This window comes from Onychostruthus taczanowskii, unplaced genomic scaffold (genome assembly GCF_017590055.1).
Source record: "Onychostruthus taczanowskii isolate IOZ18803 unplaced genomic scaffold, ASM1759005v1 scaffold27, whole genome shotgun sequence".
In the NCBI taxonomy this organism is placed as follows: domain Eukaryota; kingdom Metazoa; phylum Chordata; class Aves; order Passeriformes; family Passeridae; genus Onychostruthus; species Onychostruthus taczanowskii.
In genome coordinates this window covers 3,283,370-3,298,951 of record NW_024500017.1, presented here as the reverse complement: position 1 = coordinate 3,298,951, position 15,582 = coordinate 3,283,370, and the positions used below count along the sequence as shown (strand labels likewise).

At 45.8% G+C, this 15,582-nt stretch overlaps 1 protein-coding gene across 1 annotated transcript in view; it reads left to right on the top strand.

The window, feature by feature from the left end:
- Nucleotides 1-14: 14 nt before the first annotated feature.
- The window catches only part of EXT1 (exostosin glycosyltransferase 1), a 176,040-nt gene continuing 160,472 nt past the window's right edge, over nucleotides 15-15,582 (top strand). The window contains exon 1 of the mRNA XM_041407588.1: nucleotides 15-1,213. Coding sequence (XP_041263522.1) covers nucleotides 267-1,213 — 947 coding nt within the window. The 5' untranslated portion in view covers nucleotides 15-266. The remainder of the gene's footprint in view (nucleotides 1,214-15,582) is intronic.

The window sequence follows — 15,582 nt, the reverse complement described above, 5'->3', positions numbered from 1 at the left end:
AAATACAAGCTTGCGGGGCGCCCCGCCGGGCCGCCGCCGGGCCGCCGCCCGCCGCCCCTGAGACACCGGCGGCGAGAAAGTTGCGGCGGTCGCCCACATGCGCGGCCGCGGCCGGCGGCTTGGGGAACGGCGCCGAGCGGAGGTGGGCGAAGAGAGTTTGAAGCGCTCGCCGGCGGGAAGATGGCGGAGCGGAGCTGAGAGCGGCGCCCGGCGAGCTCGGGCTGCCCCCGCCTTCCTCCGCAGCCCCCCGGACCCCCGCCGGACACATGCAGGCCAAAAAACGCTACCTGACGCTGCTCTCTGCCGGCACCTGTCTTGCCCTGCTGCTCTACCTGGGAGGTGTGCGGCTGCGGGCGGCCCGGCACCCGCCGCCCGGTAGCCGGCATGGCCCGCGCCCCGGCGGCGCCGAGCGGCCCTGGCCCCGCTTTCCCGACGCCCTGCGGCCCTTCGCGCCCGCCGAGCGCCCGGGCCCCGAGGGCGGCGGGCGCGTCTCCCCCCGTCAGCGGCGGGACGCCAGCGCCGGCCTCTACCGCGGGCGCCGCTGCCGCATGGAGTCCTGCTTCGACTTCGCCCAGTGCCGGAAAAACGGCTTCAAGGTCTACGTGTACCCGCAGCAGAAGGGGGAGAAGATCGCTGAGAGCTACCAAAACGTCCTGGCCGCTATCGAGGGCTCCCGGTTCTACACCTCGGACCCCGGGCAGGCCTGCCTTTTCGTCCTCAGCCTGGACACGCTGGACCGAGACCAGCTCTCGCCCCAGTATGTGCACAACCTCCGCTCCAAGGTGCAGAGCCTCCACCTGTGGAACAACGGCAGAAACCACCTAATTTTTAATTTATACTCCGGTACCTGGCCCGACTACACTGAGGATGTGGGGTTCGACATTGGCCAGGCTATGCTGGCCAAAGCCAGCATCAGTACTGAAAACTTCAGACCCAACTTTGACGTTTCTATCCCGCTCTTTTCTAAGGATCATCCTAGGACAGGAGGGGAGAAGGGATTTTTGAGGTTTAACACCATCCCTCCTCTCAGGAAGTACATGTTGGTATTCAAGGGGAAAAGGTACCTGACGGGGATAGGGTCAGACACCAGGAATGCCTTATATCACGTCCATAACGGAGAGGATGTTGTCCTCCTGACCACCTGCAAGCATGGCAAAGACTGGCAAAAGCACAAGGATTCGCGCTGCGATCGAGACAACGCCGAATACGAAAAGTAAGTGAGCGGTGTCCCTTCCCCGTGCTTGTATCCCCAGGGCATGCCGGCGTGCCCTCCGCTGCGGGCGGCCCGGGCCGCCGTGCAGATAGGAGCAGATGTGAGCAGATGTGTGCCAGTGCGCTGGCAGTGGCCACAGGAAGGCATTCGTCGCTCCTTTGGGCGAGTCGGTGGCTTCTCCCGTCACCCGTGAGGCTGCCGGCTGGCTCCGTGCTGCCTTGCCGGGGGAGCTGGCGGGGAGGCACTGAAGGGCGATGCGGTGTCCTGCAGCGGTTGCTTGCCCGGGGACTGGTGACCTGCATGCGCAGCCTGACGGCTTTCCAAACCTTGCCAGCGGCGGAGGTGCTGTTGGAGGATGCGCTGGCATTTGGCACTGCTTTTTGTCCCCCCAGTGCCTCTTAGGCCAGATGCCCTGTGCCTTCCCTGCCCTGAGACGAAGTTTGTACTCGTTCTCAGCTCTCTCCAGGTCGCGTGTGAGCCAGGCTCCCGAAGTGGGTTGGTTGCTGAGGGTGATGGCTGGGATGCGCTCTCCAAAAAGCACTGCCTGGCGTGTGACCTGTGTCTGTGTATCTCCACAGACAAGCCAGTAACTTGCCTTGCCGTGTTTTTCCTCTCGGTTCAAACCAGCACAGTATCAGTGAAGGAAAGAGTGTTGGCTGTGTTTGTGTACGGTGTATGAGTTTCTGGTTTTCACGTGTGAGAGGATACACCAGTGATGCGAGCTCAGTGTGTGCTTTCTGTGAACGCCTGGCTGCTTTCCTTTCCTCGACTTTTATTTTTATTTGTCGGTAATGTCACTGTGAAGCCAAATTTTGTCTCGCTGTACTGCTGCTCTTGTCTTCCAGTCTGCTTTTCAGGTTTGTATATATAGCTGCCGGGAAAATCGCTTCTGGGAATTACCTCCAGGATTGCGATGCTGACTAAGCCGTTTGCAGCTGATTAGTTTATTTAAATGCCGACCACCGCTATGTTTGCTGCAGAATAGGTGCCTGTATATGAAGTTTTTCACATGAGAATATTTCCTGGGTAGCATGAATTACACACTGAATTAAAACAGACCAGCCGTACAGCACTGCGTGATGTGCAGTGGAGCTGCACCCAGCGCTCCCAATGGCTGGAGGGTTTTTGTGGTGCACAGGGGAACGTGGGTGGAAAAACACTTCTGGAGAGCATTTGGGAAGAAACAACGTTGGCATTAATACTGGTGAAAATTTCCGACTGGCTGTCTGTTTCTGCACCGAAACTGTCTCCGGGGGTTGGGAAGAGGCCGGGAAGGTCAGCATTGCAAAGTCGAGAAGCCTGCGTGAAGTGCCTGAGTGAACTCTGCTCACCTTTTGGTTACTGTAATTCTGCTGCAGAGGGGGAGGAAAGAGCAGTGCAAATACTCAGTGGACTTTTAATCCCATTCATTTTCAGAAAACTGATGGGCGAATGGTGAAATAATGCGCATATGGAAGTGATACAGCATCAGAGCTGGATGATCAGTAGAGATACTAAGCTAAGCTCATGTTATTTGTCAGCCGGGGGTCCCTTTGGCTTGTGATCTCCTTCGAGGAATATATGCTTTGGGAAAGAAGGGAAACCTGACAATTTCAGCCTTTCAGGTTGTATTGGTTTTTTGCTTTTAGATCTGAACAATTTGAGCTAATTTACAGATGGGAAAAATCCTGGTTATTTGCTGTATACTACAGTGTGTGTGCTGTCAAGTTGTCATAAAACCAAACATACCTGCCTGTGGTTTCACGTGAGTCCAATTTTTTTACAGCTATGCCATTTGATCTAATAAAAGATAGACCTCTCCCTGTGAATTCTGCTCCCCCTAAAGTGTCTTTGCCACTTATTGTGGTGAGATTTGTGTATGGCAACCCTCAAGGGGTATGATAGCATCCACCCAACTGTACCCACTATGCCGTGCTATTCATACAGAAAGCATACTTGCCGCTAGGATGCAACTGTAACTGGGGAGGGGGGCTTCAACATTGTTGCAATGTTGCATTGTTGCAATGCTGCTGTTAAAAGACAGCGGCTAAAAACTGATGCTGTCAAGAAAATAAGATTTCTCCCAAGACTTGAGGCAAGCTCAGTCTGTGGTCAAGCTGCTGAGGTGAAGGGGTTTGCTCTAGTGAACAGCTGCAGATGCTGCAGCTTTTTGACCCCGCATCTTACCGGAGTGAGGGCACCTGGCAGAGTGTGCTGCTGCCCCTTCTCACTTGTGCCTCGGTGCCGATGCACAGCCGAGTGTGCCATCTGCTGCTCTCCCAGCACCATGTCCTGCCAAGGCCTGTGTGTTCTGGCTCCTCTGTGCCCGTAGGGACCATGCCTGATGCTCCACTCCCTTTATAAAATCTGCTAGGGTCAACATCCCCAAGGTAGCATGACACAGCTGGCCAGTTGAAATGCTTCTGTGCTGATGTGTAACTCGGCTGTGAAAGCTGTAGAAGGAAATCCATTTTTCATCCCGTGTAAAGCAGCATCCGATCATCAGTGAGGCTGTAGTGCTTGGAAAGAAGTGTCTCTAAATACATCTGGGCCTTGAAAACTGCACATGGAGTGCTCTTGTGAGGCATTTGGGGCTTGGATTTAACAATGCATCTTCAAGGTTTTAATCAGAAAGAAGGAAAAGCGTACTCTCCAAGATACGTCTATTGGCATATCCGTGTACAATTGGGAGTTGTATATTGTGCTTTTCTGTGCTGATTTTCCTATCCTCTGCTGTGATGCTTACACCACTTCATGTGAAAGACAGTAGTGTAGGTGCCCTGGCCATGGAGAGCTGGTCTTGAGATACCAGTGCTTGCCAGGGTGATGTATGAATGATTTGGTCTAGGTTAGAGGTCTTGCCAAGCCAGGTAAATTAGGTGATCAGATTTTAAAACATGCTAACCTTGTGTTACCAGGGTAGTGGTGTTCTGATATGTTGGGTGTGGGGCTGCACAGATCACAAGTTACTTGTGATGGGGTTTCATCTAGGGTGTAACATTTGGTACTGGGTTCACATGAGGTCCACCTCTCTGCTGGATGTGGTGTTTCCTCTCAAGGAGATTGAAAAAGCCAAGAAGAGTGACTTCCTGACCTCTGGAAAAATCTAGAGTGTCTTTCTTTGTTTGGGGAAAGCATGGATGGGCATATGTGTATTTGACTGTCTCTGTGAATTGTATTGAAAGATCCATCTGTATGTCACAGCTAATTAATTTGCATCCTAGTTACGCATCTCAGCAGATAAAGCTGAGGCAGACTAAAATGAATTACATTATCATGATTAGACAGACTGCTAGCAAACAGGATATAAAAGAAAACAAAGAAAACCTCTGGTTTTCTTTACAGTGTCCTTGGTTGTTAGAGGTGGCCTTTGTCACCCAGCACTAGGGCAGCTGGGCTTTCTGAATTCCTCCACAGTAAGATTTCAGCCTCAAGCTTTCCATTTCACAAAGGGTTAAGGGAATAAAAGCTGCTGCTGCTGAAGTTTGAAGACAGCCTCTTAAATATTTAATGACAGTCTAAATATATACATATGTACAATGTGTTTTAAACAAAGGCAGAATTCATATACAGGCTTAACTGGTTCCAAATAATTACTTTTTGGAAGGTAATATAAATGATTGTGGATACCAAAAGAAATGGAGGAATGTGATGTTCTAGTAAAGGCAGATGCAGAGAAGAGGTTTGCACCAAAATGAGAATCTTTCTAGGAAAGTAAAATAATGTCTGTGGTATATCCCCTGACCTGCAGCAACCCTGCCCTCGGAAGATGGTGAGGGTAGTGGTGATAGTATCAAAAAACATAAGGTCTCACCAGAAACTCATTTAAGGAGACTTTTTCCTCATCCATGCTTGATACTAAAGTTAATGATGAGAATGAAACAAAAGGGGAAAAAAAGAAAGGAGTAGAGTGGAGGAGGAAAAGTGAGAAAAAAATGTATTTTTGGAGAAAAGTGAGCTGTGGTGGAGGACAAATAGGATAATAAGGTGTTCTTTATGGATTAGGTTTTTTGACTGATCAGTGCTCAAAAAGCCTGTGTGATCATGACTGAACTGAGAAAAGGAGGTAAAACATGCAGCACCTCGTGAGCGGGGCTAGTTCTGCCAGACAAGGTTGGAGGCATGTGGTAGTGGAGGAGGAGCCTATGGAAGGAGCTGTAAGCACTACCTGGGTGCTGGCAGAAGGGGAGAGCAGCAGCACCTTGCATGCTTACACCGGGGAGTAGCACTAGGCAGGGTTGGATGTGTACTTCTGCAGGAGAATATATCCAGCTGAACATTTTCATTGATGCCTGGTAGCTGGTAGGTTTACCTGGTGTGCACTCTACTGGTGGAACATGTGCCAAGCTGAACCTCCTGCCCTTGAAAATTGTGAGTAATGGTCACAGTCATGCAATAGACACAGAATGGGAAGAAAAGCAGGTTTTAGTTTTCCTTCCTTCCCACTAGGAATAAAATACGCGTACTGAAAAAGAGAAGTGGTAGAAATACATGTGAGGGATGACTGCCACTCAGCAGACTGGAATGAGAATGTGCAGTAAGGCTTAGGCTTGCCCGTCCAACATGTGATGATGATGTGAACACTCCATATGCATGTATGTGCACGTTTCAAACAAAGGTGAAATTCTTGCATTTGTAATATACTGAGCTTCCGTGTATTGTACTAAAATACAAATGTAAATGCCACACTTAATCACTCACTGGATTATTTTTTTAATTATCTAAAAGCCTTCACAAGTCAGCTCATTTGCAGCTATTTAGGACAGGTCTGAGAAATCACCCAGGTTCAGGGTGACTGTTGTTCAGGACGTCTAAAATGCGATGGGAACCAGTCAGGGCATCTTGTCTATCACCAGACTGTTTTGGGAGCTTGGATAAAACGCAAAAACTACTGAGAGTGCCTGGGCATTTTCCCAGAGTAACTTGGCTCCTATAGAGACCTGTCCCTACCAGACTACTTTTTCATATTGATTTTTGAGAAACTGGAAATTTGCCTAATTTACAATACATTTATCCAAAATGCAGTAAACAGGTAAATAACAAAGTTTTAATGGATGTCTGAGAACATAGGACTTGCTCTATTGTGTTCTTTGTTTTGCTCTCTGTATGTATTGGAGAGTGTCCTTATGTGCCTGTTGATGCTGATTTAATGCAAGTAGGGCCCTGAGGGGTAGGAGCTTCCAGAGGCTCCAGGCTGGTGCCCTGGCAGGAACAGGGGTGGCAGGGGCATCCCTAAGCTCACAGCCAGCCGTGCAATCCTCAGCCTGGCCGTCTGCAGCAGGCTCTTCCCTGTGGTGGAGGTGTGGGAGCGGGTGGATCCATGTGTGCTATCCAGTTCCCCCTGTGAGCAGTGCCGGGCACTGCCGCGTGTGTGGCCGGGTGTGTAGGGTCAGGCACTGGCAGAGGAGCCCACCCTGCCCGCGGGCCTTAAACCAGGCACCCTCCTAACCTCAAGTAATTAAGTTTTCTTGTGGGGTGAGTTATTATTATAATTGGTTGCCCCGGGCCTTTCTGTGCCTTTCTATGAAGCATCTCATATGAGGCTGTGTGGTGACAAAGCATTACAGTAAATGGGTGATTGGTCTGCAGCAGATGTTTTCTGCATGCAGAATGTATGTGAACACAGTTTCACAGCTTGAGGGGCTCTGCTTTTATTTTTCCTGCCTAGGAAAATTGATCTAGGATACTTTATCGATAAGTACTCATCATTGAAGAGACACTTGATGATAGAACAAAATTCAAAGCAAAAAATTATCTGAGTCATCATTTTAAGTAGAATTAATCTGGAAACAAGTAGTTTCAAGGGCTTGTTGAACCCAGATCAGAACTGAGCTGAGAAAGTCCTCTTGTGCCTCCAGTGAGGTGGCTTCAGCAAGAAGATGCTGCAGAGCATCCCTTTGGTATTCCTGCCTTCTTACCCTCCCTGGCTGGGTATTTCACAGGGCAAAGTCTGGCTTCTGCAGGACATTTTGTAGTGGCCTAAGGTAACCTTCGCTGAAACTGCTCCTAAGGGAGAGAGGTGGCTGAATTTGGGATTCTCTTGCGAGTTGTGTGCAGCTGCCTGTTGCTCCCTGCTGCACTGAGGGTGTTCTCAGCTGTGGGCCTGTTTGCATCCATGCATCTGTGAAGCAGTGCATCTTACTGGGAGACTGGGATTGAACAAGAGGAATTCCAGCTCGAGACAAACCCGAACAGGAAAGACTACTGCTCTGACTGCTGGAGATAATCCTTTTGCCCCACATATAGCCCTGGAACAGCCCGCTGGAAAGTAAACCAGCAGCTACGTGCAGGAGAGGGAAGTAAATGAAACTGGTCTGCACGAAGCACTTATTTACTCAACAGATGTGAGTCAAGAGAATGTGCTGTAATCTGATGATTTCTGGAGTATTATCTGTGATTGTTTTCCTTTTCTCTCTGAAGGCTTTCTTTCAGAAAATCCACAGAGTTTTGTGGTATTGGGTAAACAAACTGTTTTGCTAACTGAGAAGAGTAATTGGTAGGTACATGGACAACTGTATGGCCTGTGAACGGAGTTAAATGCTGTGTTCTGAGCTGCTAAGGTGACTGCCTTCTCATGGACTTGGCTATATCTAGATGATAATGCAAGATGTATAGTCTTGTCTCATGTCATGTGGATATTAATTTAGCTTGTGGGAATGTGTGAATATAACTTCAGGTTATATTTAAGGTTCTGCACCTTTCCACATTGCCAAGTATTTGGGACATACAGGTTTCAAAACCTCATGGTTTACACTGAGCTGTAGATTTGTTTCTCTTCCTGTGTTCATCTAGCTATGATGTGCTTTTATGTGAGGCTTTGTGTTGCTCTTTTTCAATCCAAATTTCAGGAGGAAACAGGACATGTATCATCGCTGTTTTGCCCTTAATTTGGGAGCCTCCTCAGTCAGCTGTAGGGAGCATTGCTGCTACGTAATACTGATACAACTCTTCCTCCGGTCTTTAGAGAAGACCCTGAGGGAGGGAGCTGTGGCAGGAGGTGCTTTCCATACCAAGTGTGCACGGGAGCAATTAAAGATCCTATCCAGAGAATGGTGGGAGTCCGTTCTTCTGCTTTTGCAACAAATTATAATTTGTAACAATTCGACAGCCGCACTAGAAGAAGCTATCCTGGTTTTGTGGGTGGGGTGCCACATGGCCTGGGAGGGTGTTTGAAGGCCAAGAGGTGGGAGATCAGCATATTGCTGTGGTGCAGGAGAAACTAGTTTAAGAAATTAATTCCAAATGAGAAAGAAAGAGAAGAGATTCATGAGGAGAGGGGAGTAGTGTTGTAAGAAATACAGGCCCTATCAGCAAAATGTACTCTCTTAACTGCTTTTCTGGGAAAAAACTGGTATGAGTGCTGCCAGGCTGATGGCTTTCCAAGTGCAGTCTGACTGCCTAAAGTGTTATCATTTCTTAGAACAAGAAAACATAGCTGTAAGCCAGTCAGGAGGTTAGGCCTGCTCAATAATAGGAGAAAGAAGAGGCTGTTTTCATTAAACATCTTGTGTTTCCGCACTTATCTCTCCCACAACTCTTGCTGAGATTTAGCTTCAGTTTTTCAGGTGGTTCAGTGCTGTCTCCTTGGCCAGGATGCTAAATGGGTGTTCCCTGAAAGGTGGTAGGGATGTTTGTGTCTGGTAAATCAGGCTCCCATTTCATACTCCAGTGAGTCAGACTTCTCAACCCTCCTGCAGTCCCTGGGAGAAGCGAGGTGCTGGCAGGGCTGCTGCAGGAGCTCCTGCCTTCTCTTGCCTGGATGTCCGACAGTCAGGATTGCCACTGGCGACCATGCTTGCATTTCCATATGCTTTTAAAATTGAAAGGGGTCTTTGCTTTTCCTAAGCATTTTGGAGGTTTACTTTAGTGTTTTATAATGTTTACAGCCTGTGTAAAACTGAAATACTACTCAGTTATGTTTTCTGTATCCCCTTCTCAGGAAGCATCAGTGAGGGTGGGTCTAAAATTCTCTTCCAATAAAAGGTGACAGTTGTCAGAAGCAGTATAAAGCAGCTCTTCTCTGTATGTCTGGTGAGGGCAAATAGCCTCTAAAGCTTTTTTGGGGTTTTACTGTCCTGGGTGAGGACATGTTTGGTATATGAACCTTTTAACTCTCCTTGCTTCACACAGCTGCTACCGAAAACCACTACTTTTCCAGGCACTGAAGTGCTGTCGTTCCTGATCACTCCTCCAAGGACTCCTGCAGTGCAGTTAGCAAATTCTGTAAAGCTTCTGTAAGTTGACTTATTTCTCCATGATGGTTTCTAGTCCAGAAATACATGAGAACAAAATAATTCCTGGGTTCCTAAGTGAATTTCCCATTTATTCACTTTTTCCCCCTCTAATATTCTCTTTGTGTTTATGAATGAAACAGAATTAGGGCTAATTTAGTTGATTGGCTGCAAAACAAAAGTATTCAATGCTAAGAATGGGAAATGAGAAGGCCTTTCTGAAATGTTACTTCTTTGCATAATTATAATAGATTATAATTACACATTTGGGTGTTTAGCAGTGGATTTGCTGTAAACACGGTCGTGGGAAATCTCTCGTCGCTCCCTTGTGTCGGTTCGAGTCCCAGTGCGGTCCCGTCGATGGCTGTACCAGCATCTCTAACATCATCTTCTCTTTGGGCAGGGTGATGTGCCACAGAGAATGCAATCTCCAGTTCCCTTCCCAGCTCCTCCTGCAAAATTACAGCTGGTCGATATGGCCATGTCAGACTGTTGACACAAATCAATAAGATCAATCATTCTTCAGCTCCTAAACAAAATTGAGAGCGTGATGCTGACGGCCTGCGCGTAGCAGTAAATTCCTAAAGGAAAATCGCATACCGTAGTGTTTGCTGAGTGTATCCTTGGGGGATCCTGTCCTGTTAATAATTAGTTCTCTGAGGCTGTAAAAAGGAGCATGGTATAAATAGTTTGCTGGAGCTGCAATGTGTGTTATGACCCCTGCAGCCTTCAGGCTGATGGAGAACATCACCTGACCAACAGCAGTGTGGGAGATAGGGGAGCATGGCAGTGTTTGGGTAGGAATCCTGTTTTTCTTCATTCTCCTAGAAGATCTTGACTTCTGATACTGCTTTTTGCCTGGCAAATAATTGCAGATGTTTTATCCCAATACTGGAATTCCTGATGCAGTCAGGTAGTTCCGTGTGTTACTGCCAGAAAGCCCATCAGAATCGTAGTTGTTGTAGTAGTTAGATTTAGAGAATAGATTTAGAGGCTGCTTCTAAAAATCAGAATTTTTGTCTGAAGGGAAGGACAAATTTTTGTTACAATGTCTGAGTTTATGTCTCTGAAGGCTTGTTTTGGTGTGTCTGCTCATAGACTCAATCAGCTGCTTCAGGAAGATAAACACATGAATGTTTAATCTTACGAGTTTGCCACAAACCATTGTGCTGGATGCTAGCAGATTTTTCTTTTAATTAAATGTAATTTATTTAATCCTAATGGGAAACATAATTATAGGATTTATTTTTTAATACTGATTTCAGATTTATTTCATAAAGAACAGTAACACTTCCCCCTTAAGGTGTAAAAATCAGCAAACAAAATAGAAAAAACTGAAGTACACTTTGCTAAAAGTAATAAATCTCAGACAAAATGTAAAAAAAAAAAAGCAGCTGAAATGTTGGAGCTGCAATAAAGCTGAAAATTAATGATCAGTAGGTTGCTGCTGCAAGAGAGAGTGAATGCATTATGGATTTGAGGAGATGCCTATAGCTTATTAAATGCCAGCAAATTTTTGCATAAGCAGTAGAAAACCCTGATCAGAAATTGTAAAATGGTGTGAACTGCAGCTGGAAGATCCAGTGCCACAGAGGACGTTTGGACCGTGTGTTTGGTTGAAACATAAGAAAGTGCTTCACAGGATCATGGTCTGAAGTTGCACGCTAAGCTCCTTTCGTTTCTGATCAGAGGGATTTAAATGTTTCAGTAAGGCATGACTGTAGTCGCAGGAAGGGATTTATCATACTTTACATAAGAAGGTGTGTATAACTGCTTAAAATAATTTAAAACAAATAACATCCCTTCACCCTTCCACACTCCCTTACACTTTTTTTCTTTAAACCCAAAAGCTAAGACTACTACTTGAATTGTAATGGAATAATATATCAAGTGAGTGATCACATCAGGCATGGACACTTACCAAATCACAGCGAGATAACTGTGAATAACTCTCTAGTTTCAACAATTTGCATGGCCATTAACAATTGATGGGTTTCCCTTAGAACCGCATTATCTATGGCAGCAGGATCTATTCCTGTGCACTGCTCCTGCATACTAAGTGCCAGACAAATTCTCAAAACTGAGGATAATAAAAAATCTAATAGCAGCAAGGTGAATGAAGCCAGTAGGAATTTCAAGGCGACATTTTTTGAAGACAGGGAAATATTTCAGGCAGTCCTGCATTTTCGTAACTGTTCTTCATCCCCTTTCCCTGCCTACTGTTTTACTACAGTTCTGCAAGTTTTAATTCAGGCTGGTGTTAGGTTTCTCTTCACTGCTTGGCATTACTTCAGGCTTGATAGTCAGTCTGGCCTGTGGATCAGTTAAAGTAAGATTTGAAAATACTTTTTGTTACAGTTTTGTGTTGGACAGCTGTCTTCAGAAGCTTTTATGCATATTTGACAAAAGATAAAAATGGCGCTGAGTTTAGCTGTCCCAGATTGTTGGGTGGCTCTTTCATCGGAGTGATTTCAAGGAGGTGCCAAAGATGCGCTTTCCTTATTGGAATCATACCACGATTTTAATAAGTGTGCAACCCATCCCCTTATTTCTAGTGCTTTCATCTCTGCCTGACGGCCTGTCAGTTCTTTCCAGATTCCTCTACCAAGCTGACTTTTCCAGCCCCAAATCTTTCTCTCTTTATTTCTCTTTCTCACCCTCTTCCCTCTCCCCCATTCTTCTCACGGCGCTGTTGTTGTGGCAAGATGAAAGCAGCTGAGTGAAGCGGTGGCGGGGAAAGCTCGGGTAATCAAAGCACAGAGGCGGCTGGAGCTGTGGGAAGGCAGGTGGGTGACACATCAAAGCCAGGGGTACGTGTGCTTGCTGCTCTCACCTCTCCTTGTAAATGACCCCCCCTGCCATAAACGGAGTCCCTGGGGTTAATTTGTGAGTTCACACACACACAAATGCAATTACTTTTCTATGGCTTTCCCAAAATTTACTTGCAGAGACCAGTAATAAAATCTTAGCTTTGTTCCTTGGAATATGGCTTTTGCAGATGTGGTGTGTAAGGGGACAAGTACCTAAGCTGTTGACAGCAGGAGGTGGTTGTTCGTTTTCAGCTGAGGGTAGCCCATCACCTTATTGTCCCATCTGCCTGTCAGTGTTGTTTCAGGGTTGCTGGAGGCAGGATGAGAGCTGGAAGGTCTGAGCAGCATCTGGTTGTCCCCAGCTGGGCCTTGCATGCTCAGAGACCCTGAGAACGTTTTGTCAAAGGAACCCTTGGCTGGGCCAGGGAGCACCCCTCGCTCAGCCACAAGTGATGGTGCTTCCTGAGCTCTGTGCCCAGTGTGAAGGCTCCAGGTCCCTTCAGCTCAGTGGAAGCCCCGAACTCCCACTCATCTCTAAACTCTGTGCATGTCTCTTGTTGTGGAGCTAACTATGAGGGTGGCTGTTTTCTCAGCTGTTGCCTCCCTCAGATCCTCCTTTGTCTTTGCTGTGGAGCTCAGCAGTTGAGCGCCCCGAGGTCTGGATCGACTCTTGCTCTGTGTTTGTGCAGGGGGACCTGGTCCTTGTCTTAACTGTTTGCACTGAAGGTGTCAAAAATCGCTGCCATTCATTGACAGGACTCTTCCTCACTGCCTGCTGATGCGCGTTTCAGTTACTGTTGCTGAGAACCAAAATAACCAGGGCACTTGTCTCTTTACTTTCTGTATCACAACATTAGTGAATTACAGTGAAAACGGGTTTTCATCTTTTGTTTTATTATCTAGTTCTGATGACCTGTAATAATAACCGTTTTCGGCAGTTTTTTTACTCTTTCATTTTTAATGAAAATACTTTGTGACACAGGTCATAGTAAAATAAATCATAATAATGTGTGAATTATTGTGTTGTTATTACAGTGTGTGTGTTGTTTAGGTCTAAAACTGGTGATTTAAGAATTTAAAGATAGTGGTGTGATCCCTGGGTGCCCTGTTGGTGTAGTTACTGGTTATAGCAATAGTTGTTACTTTAACTTTGGTCTCAGGGTAACCATGTTTCACAATAATCAATGCACTGATTACTGTAATTGCAGCTTGTGCTGCTGTGGTCTAACAGTTAACTGACTGGGCCAATAAAGTATGGAATTTAATGAATATTTGTAAACAAACTTGATTAAGAAGTAGGTTGAGGATATGCACTGGTGGAGGATAATAAAGAGACCCATCCTCGGCTTTGATAAATAGAACAGATGGAAACCTGAAAATGAGCAGCAAAGCATGGAAACCATCCCCCTGCTGTTTACCTGTTTATCTCTCCTTAAAAAAAAAAAAAAAAGGAAGCTGACTCCCCACTGCAATGAGATCCTGTGTAAGCAATTTTAGTCTCCTCTGCAGAACTTTAAAGTATTATCAGACATGATGTTGAAAACTGGATTTACAATGTAGGGCTGGTATCAGCCTTAAGTAAAGAAGTGTCTATTGTCACCCCATGATTGAATCATAATGCACTTAAAATGAAAAAGGAAACCACCATTGAAAATGGGAAATAGATTTCACAGTGGTGCCTCTGGGGAGGTGGATGGCTGACATCTGGTAGTTGCTGGAAGGCTGGCTGTGTTTTACTGTCCTTTAGGAACTGCTTCCCGGTTTTGCTGGTAATTAGCTCTGGTTGTGTCCACATGTTTCAGATGTATGTTCTTCATCTCAGGTACAGAGGCCTGTCCTACACCCTCTGTCAGGCCATTTTAGAGTGTTTTGTGTGAGTCTGGCAACTTAACAGTAGAAGGGTGCGTCAAGTTTTGGATGGTTGCTTTAAGATTGCCAGAAATCCCTTTATAGCTCCTTGCCTTCTCTCTTCTCTTTCTCCATCTTTAAGAACTTGACTTTTATTTGCAGGTTTTCCTGGCTGAGTGAATGGGTGTCTCTAACAAAAGTAGCTTTAAATCCTGCTTACTTCAGCTCTCCTTATTTTTTCTTTTTTATTTAAAGCTTTTGGTTGTCTGCAAAGTTTGGCATTAATGGAAGTGCATAAGGAGCCTTGGTCAGAGAGCTCCTGCCCTGAGCAATAGGCTGGTGAGTAGCTGACCCTGTTGCAGGAGCTTGGAGGGGAGGAGGTCTTCCAGCATCTACAGTTCATCCATTTGCTTCCTACCTGCTGGTTTCCAACAGTATTAGTTTTTATGCATTTATTGTATTTAATTAAAAGCAGGGCTGCTTGCAGCAGTGCTTGCGGAGATTCCGCTTCTCCCCCAAATGCAACAAATAGGCATCTGGTATTTGTTTTGCATAACACAATCCTCATAAAATGAAAAGTAATAAAACATAATTATCTGTAAAGGCTTGTTTTATAAGCCTAGGAATGAGCTTGTTCCTGCCTTGTTTTTGTCTAGTTGTAGGATGGTTTTAGCCCCTCTACAGATTAACAGAGAATCAGTCATTAGAGTGTTTTAAACCCTGGTGTGTTAAGGTGGTGTAAATGCACGCATGGGATAGCAATACTGGATCTCTAGAGGTGAGGATAGTCTTTCTGTTCCTTTTAGAAGTGTTTTCCTTACAAACAATGGGTTTTATTTGAAAGCTTTGGTAAAGTAAGAGGGAGGAAAATCTACATGAATAGTTCACTATTTCTGAGCTGTAGGCCTTAAAGTTGGGTTTGAACCCTTTCTGCACACTGCTCATTCTTGGCAGTGTGAAGGACAAGTGTCATGGGTCTGTGCTCATGCTTGGATGTGTGTAGGATTCCTTGATTTGACCCTCACTGCATTACTAAACAGACTTTAACTGCTATGTATCTTCATTTCCCAGAGTACTGCTGGCTTGATCCACCTCCAGTGGTCATCAGGATTCCTTCCCAGCTCAGGATTCAGCAGTTTTAAGGAGCTAATTATACTCATTTCACCTTAGATTTGCTGCTTGCTGTTTGTTTGTAGGCAACTATGCCATTTTGCTTCCTTTGGCTTGCTGTAGTCCTACAAAGTCCTGCCTGCCACCACATGCTAGCAGTATATTTTTCTGGGAAAAAGTGAAACCACATCATCTAAACCAATTAGATAGTAAAGTGAGACATGTAAGTGTCTTAAGGCTGTCTAAAGATGACGTGTGAAAACCAAATTATTTTAGAAAACTCACAGTCTGAACTTATTACTTTTTAATTTTTCTTTAAATTAGTAGTAAGCAAGAATCCACTTTTTTGTAATGAAAGCTGAAAGCTGTGGGGCTGCAATGCACCTTCAAC